Genomic DNA, 6,375 nt, shown 5'->3' with positions numbered 1-6,375 from the left:
AGCGCTGTGGCATCACAGCTCACAGCAACCTCCAACTCCTGGGCTCAAGCAATTCTCCTGCCTTCGCCTCCCAAGTAGCTGGGACTACAGGCATCCACCACAACGCCTGGCTATTTTTTGGTTGCAGCCGTCATTGTTGTTTGGTGGGCCCAGGCTGTATTCAAACCTGCCAGCTCAGGTTTATGTGGTTGGCGCCTTCACCACTTGAGCCACAGGAGCCAAGCCACAAAACTTTCTTGAAAGATGAATTTTTCCCCTCTAGATATATGTCCTGAAACTGAAAAAAATGGAACTGTTACCATTCCATGCTGATGTGGAGATTGGCCAGATTATAGAAATCCCCATTGCAATGTATCACATAAATAAGGAGACCAAAGAGGCAATTGCATTCACAGACTGTTCTCATTTATCTTTGGATTTGAACATGGATAAACAAGGAGTCTTTACTGTTTTCAAAGAAGGTAAGAATACTTCTCCTTCTTTTGTTCTCAGAGTGTCTCCTCTAAGTTTTTTTTTTTTTTTTTGAGACAGAGCCTCAAGCTATTTTTAGTAGGGTCTTACTCTTGCTTAGATTGTTCTTTTTTTTTTGGAGACAGAGCCTGAAGCTGTCCCCTGGGTAGAGTGGCTGTGGCATCACAGCTCACAGCAACCTCCAACTCTTGGGCTTAAGAGATTCTCTTGCCTCAGCCTCCCAAGTAGCTGGGACCACAGGCGCCCACCACAAGGCCTGGCTATTTTTTGGTTGCAGCTGTCATTGTTGTTTGGCAGGCCTGGGCTGGATTCAAACCCGCCACCTTAGGAGTATGTGGCTGGCACCTTAGCCACTTGAGCCACAGGCGCCGAGCCGCTTAGACTGTTCTTAAACTTCTGAGCTCAAGCAATCCTCCTACCTCAGCTTCCCAGAGTGCTAGGATTACAGGTGTGAGCAACTGTGCCTAGTCAGCATAAAATACTTTAAACTTCTCTTTTTTGGACAAAGCAATATTTATGGACATTAAAACTTCCTGATCTCTCTATCTAGAGATAATCTTTCTATTTTCTAGATGTGTTACTTTTTTTGTTTGTTTTTTTGAGACAGAGTCTCACTATTTCGCCCTGGGTAGAGTGTCATGGTGTCACAGCTCTCAGCAATCTCAATCTCTCAGGCTTAAGCAATTCTCTTGCCTCAGCCTCCCAAGCTGGAACTACAAGGTGCCCACTGATACATATCTTTTAATTGAAAGAACAGATTTTCTTCTTGAGACAAACTCTGTCCCCCTTGCTAGAGTATAATGGTATACTCATATAGCCCAGTGCAACCTCAAATTCCTGAACTTTGTCCTCCTGCCTTAGCATCTCAAGTATCTAAGACTACAGGATCATGCCACCATGCCTGGCTAATTTTTCCATTTTTTGTAGAGATAGAGTCTCACTCTCATTCAGGCTGGTCTCAAATTCCTGAACTCAAGCAATCCTTCTGCCTTAGCCTCCCAGAGCACTGGGATTATGGGTGTGAGCCACTAAACTGAGCATTAAAGAGCAGATTTTGTTGTTGTTGCTGTTGTTGTTTTGTAGAGACAGAGTCTCATTTTATCGCCCTCGGTAGAGTGCTGTGATGTCACACAGCTCACAGCAACCTCCAACTCCTGGGCTTAGGCGATTCTCTCTCTCTTTTTTTTTTTAAATTTGCTTATTTATTTATTTTGCAGGGGGTTCTTTTGGCTAGGACTGGGTTTGAACCCACCACCTCCAGTATATGGGGCCAGCAGCCTACTCCTTGGGCCACAGGCGCTGCGCTTAGGCGATTCTCTTGCCTCAGCCTCCCAAGTAGCTGGGACTACAGGCGCCTGCCACAATGCCCAGCTATTTTTTTGTTGCAGTTTCGCTGGGGCTGGGTTCAAACCCGCCACCCTCGGTATATGGGGCTGGCGCCCTGCCCTCTGAACCACAGGCGCTGCCCGAAAGAGCAGATTTTTATATCAGCTTGATATAAAAATGGAAGACTAATGGTTACTTTGAGGTCAAGATAACATATTTATTTATTTATGAGAGTGTCTCAAGCTGTCACCTGGGTAGAGTGTTGTGGCATCACAGATCACAGCAAACTCCAACTCTTTTTTTTTTTTTCTTTGAGACAGAGCCTCAAGCTCTCCCCCTGGGTAGAGTACCGTGGCATTACAGCTCACAGCAACCTCCAACTCCTGGGTTCAAGCGAGTCTCCTGCCTCAGCCTCCCAGGTAGCTGGGACCACAGGTGCCAGCCACAACAGCCAGCTATTTTTTTTTTTTTTTTGGTTGCAGCTGTCATTGTTGTTTGGCAGGTCCAGGCTGGATTCGAACCCGCCACCTTAGGTGTATGTGGCTGGTGCCTTAGCCGGTTGAGCTACAGGTGCCGAGCCACCTCCAACTCTTGGGCTTAAGCAATTCTCTTGCCTCAGCCTTCCAAGTAGCTGGGACTACAGGCACCTGCCACAACACCTGGCTATTTTTTGGTTGTAGTTGTCATTGTCATTTGGTAGGCCTGGGCTGGATTCAAACCTGCCGGCTCCAGTGTATGTAGCTGGCACCCTAGCTATTCGAGCCACAGCTGCTGAGCCAAGATAACATTCTTAATGTATTAAAATTCTTATATATTTATAACTAATTTCCTTGAGAACTGACTGTGAATTATCCTACTGAAATCATGTTTTGATAAACAGGTATTCAAAGACCTGGACCAAAGCACTGCTCCAGTACACATATAGCAGCCAAATCTCTGGGCCATACTCTGGTAACAGTGAGTGTGACTGAGTATGAAGAGTACTTGGAGAGCAGTGCCACATTTGCTGCTTATGAACCCCTAAAGGTGAGATATTTGATGGCAAAAACAAGAATTTATTTTCATGGACCCAGCTATGTCCACTTAGGGGCTTACTAGCTATCTATGGTCTCTCCTAAGGATTAGTGATATTTATGTTCTTGCCTTTTCTTTCTTTTTTTTTCTTTTTTTTTTTTTTTTTTGAGACAGAGCCTCAAGCTGTCACCCTGGGTAGAGTAGCATAGCATCACAGATCACAGTAACCTCCAACTTCCGGGCTGAAGCGATTCTCCTGTCTCCGCCTCCCAAGTAGCTGCCTACTACAGGCACCCATCACAACGCTGGGCTATTTTGTTGTTGTTGTGGTTTAGCAGGCCTGAGTCGGGCTTGAACCCACCAGCCCCAGTGTTTGTGGCTGGTGCCCTAACCACTGTGCTACAGGTGCCAAGCCCCACGTCTTGATTTTCACTTTACACAGCTGAATACTTTCCAGACAGCCCTCGTATACCTCATAAACACCTAGATAAGGAATATTAGCATACTCCCTTTAAGAACCCTGAAAGATGCCCATAGCACAGTGGTTACAACGCCAGCCATATGCACCGAGGCTGGAGGGTTTGAACCCGGCCCAAGTCAGCTAAACAACAATGACAACTGCTTGCTCAGTGCCTGTGGCTCAAGCAGCTAAGGCGCTAGCCACATACACCTGAGCTGGTGGGTTCAAATCCAGCCCCAGCCTGCCAAACAATGGCAGCTGCAATCAAAAAATAGCCAGGCACTGCGGCGGGTGCCTGTAGTCCCAGCTACTACGGAGGGTGAGGAAGGAGAATCACTTGAGCCCAGGAGTTGGAGGTTGCTGTGAGCTGCGACAGCTAGAGGCTCTGTCTCAAAAAAAAAACAACAATGACAACTACAACAAAAAATAGCTGGGCATTGTGGCAGGCACCTGTAGTCCCACTGACTTTAGAGGCTGAGGCAAGAGAATCACTTAAGCCCAAGAGTTGGAGGTTGCTGTGAGCTGTGTGATGCCATGGCACTCTACCAAGGGTGATAAAGTGAGACTATCTCTACAAAAAAAAAAGAGTTAATCTGGCAAAAAATAGTAATCTGGTGACACATGCCTGTAGTCATGAAGCTCAGTTAGGGAGATCACTTAAACCCAGAAGTTTGAGGTTGCAGTGAACCATGATGACACCACTGCATTCTAGCCCAGGTGACAGAGTGAAACCTGTCTCAAAAATTTGTATGCAGTTATTTATACAATGCCCATTGTATGTACAACATTGTACTATATCTGCTGAGGAAGATGAGAAAGAGAAAATATTTTAAAACTTAAATGAATAAACATGATTGAATTCTCTAACCTACCAGAGATTTTTTAAATGTTGTTAGGCTCTAAACCCCGTGGAAGTGGCATTGGTGACATGGAAGTCTGTGAAGGAAATGGTATTTGAAGGGGGCCCTCATCCCTGGATCTTGGAGCCCTCCCGATTTTTTTTGGAACTGAGTGTGGAGAAGATGGAGAAGATTGAAATAACACAAGTCCGGCTGCCAGCTAAGAGAAAACAGAACCAGTACATCTACCGAGTCCTGTGCCTGGATTTAGGGGAACAAGTAGGAAAATGGTGTTTTTCTAGCATTTTCTTGATACAGTACTCCAAATCTTTTGTATTTCCAGCCATTCCTTTTTAGGTTTCAATGTATTTAGTTTATGGACTACATAGGAAAATTTTCATTATTGATCAAAGGATCTTTCTCTTTTTTTAAACCTTACTACCCTTTAAATGTACCCAAAGATTTTAATTTGCTCATGAGAACTCTAACAGTTCACTAACTAAACAATTCAAGATATTCTTGTAGTAATAAGCTTTTTTCACATTATTTTCAGTTTATTGTTATATTTGGTTTTCCACTTTCAAATAATTCAAGGAAGGGAAACTTTGAAATGTCATCTATGGATAGCAATTTTGACGAACCAGTTAGACTTATGCTGGTCACAGTAATAAATGTGTTGCCCCTCTGTCAGTTGAATGAGTTTTGATTATTTTTAGAGGTAGTTATAGATTTGCATAGTTCTCATTCATAGCTGTGCCCTGCTTTTATTGAAACCAGTAACAAATCCTCATAGTTTGAGCAGGGTTGAGGATTCAAGGTATGACTGAAAGACAGCATGGCTGACCAGCACTCAGAGGGAATCAGTGTAAGACTTTAACTTATTAACAATGTACTATAATCAGTTAAGCTTCTTTCCAATATTTGTAGTGAACTTAACTTTATATATGACTAGTTATTAGTAATTTCAGGCCTAATTACCCCCCTTTTCTCCTATTTTTTTTTTACTGTGGCAAAATACATGTACAACTTACCATTATAACTGGGTTTTTTTTGGTTTTGTTTTGTTTTTTGAGACAGAATCTCACTATGTTGCCCTCAGTATAGTGCCATGGTGTCACAGCTCACAGCAACCTCAAACTCTTGGGCTTAAGTGATTTTCTTGCCTCAGCCTCCCAAGTAGCTGGGACTACAGGTGCCTGCCATAACGCCTGGCTATTTTTTGGTTGTAGTTGTCATTGTTGTTTGGCAGGCCCAGGCTGGGTTTGAAAGTGCCAGCTCTGGTGTATGTGGCTGGCACCCTAGCTACTGAGCTACAGGATCCAAGCCCATCATAACTGTTTTTAAGTGTGTTGTGCAGGCATCACCACCATTTACTCCATAACTCTTTTTATTTGATAACACTGAAACTCACCCATTTTATGCTTCTGCCCAGCCTCTGGCAATTGCCATTCTACTCTCTATATATAATTTTGACTACTCAAAGTACCTCATATAAATGGAATGATAGCATATTTTTCTTTACGGGCTTATTTCACTTAGCATAGTTTTCTCAAGGGTAGCATATATCAGAATTTCCTTCCTTTTAAAGGCTTCATCCATCTGTTGATGGACATTTGGGTTGCTTATAGTAAGTTTTAGCAATCATGAATAATGCTGGTGTAAACATAGTTATAGAATCATATCCTCAAACCCTTCTTTTTAATTGTTTGGGATATATAGCCAAAAGTAGAATTGCTGGACCATATAATTCTTTTTTTTAATTTTTTGAGGAAAAGTCATTCTCTTTTCCACAGCAACTATGCCATTTTGGACGGCGTCTGTGGCTCAGTGGGTAGGGCGCCGGCCCCATATACCAAGGGTGCAGGATCAAACCCAGCCCAGGCTAAAGTGCAACAAAAAATAGCCGGGAGTTGTGGCAGGCACCTGTAGTCCCAGCTACTTGGGAAGCTGAGACAAGAGAATCACCTAAGCCCAAGAGTTGGAAGTTGCTACAAGTTGTGATGCCACAGCACTCTACGAAGGGCGATAAAGTGACTCTGTCTCTAAAAAAAAAAAATTATGCCATTTTACATTCCTACCAAGCAGGCGAAAGTGTTTGCATTTTTCCACATCCTTGCCAACACTATTTTCTGCTTTTTCTGGTAGTAACCATCCTAATGGTATGAGGTAGTATCTCCTTGTGGTTTTAATTTGCACTTCCCTAACGATTAGTGATGCTGAATATTTTTTCATGTGCTTACTGGCCATTTGTATATCTTCATTAGA

The 6,375-nt window shown here is 43.3% G+C and overlaps 1 protein-coding gene across 1 annotated transcript in view; it reads left to right on the top strand.

The window, feature by feature from the left end:
• Positions 1-6,375, top strand: part of NUP210L (nucleoporin 210 like) — a 147,392-nt gene that overhangs the window by 71,972 nt on the left and 69,045 nt on the right. Inside the window, 3 exon segments of the mRNA XM_023508329.1 lie at positions 263-461; positions 2,678-2,823; positions 4,168-4,389. Of these exon segments, the coding sequence (XP_023364097.1) occupies positions 263-461; positions 2,678-2,823; positions 4,168-4,389 (567 nt within the window).

This window comes from Otolemur garnettii, unplaced genomic scaffold (assembly GCF_000181295.1).
Source record: "Otolemur garnettii isolate 467f Iridium unplaced genomic scaffold, OtoGar3 scaffold00244, whole genome shotgun sequence".
In the NCBI taxonomy this organism is placed as follows: Eukaryota; Metazoa; Chordata; class Mammalia; order Primates; family Galagidae; genus Otolemur; species Otolemur garnettii.
Note: the sequence above shows the minus strand (reverse complement) of the source record. Positions and strands in the feature narration are given on the sequence as shown.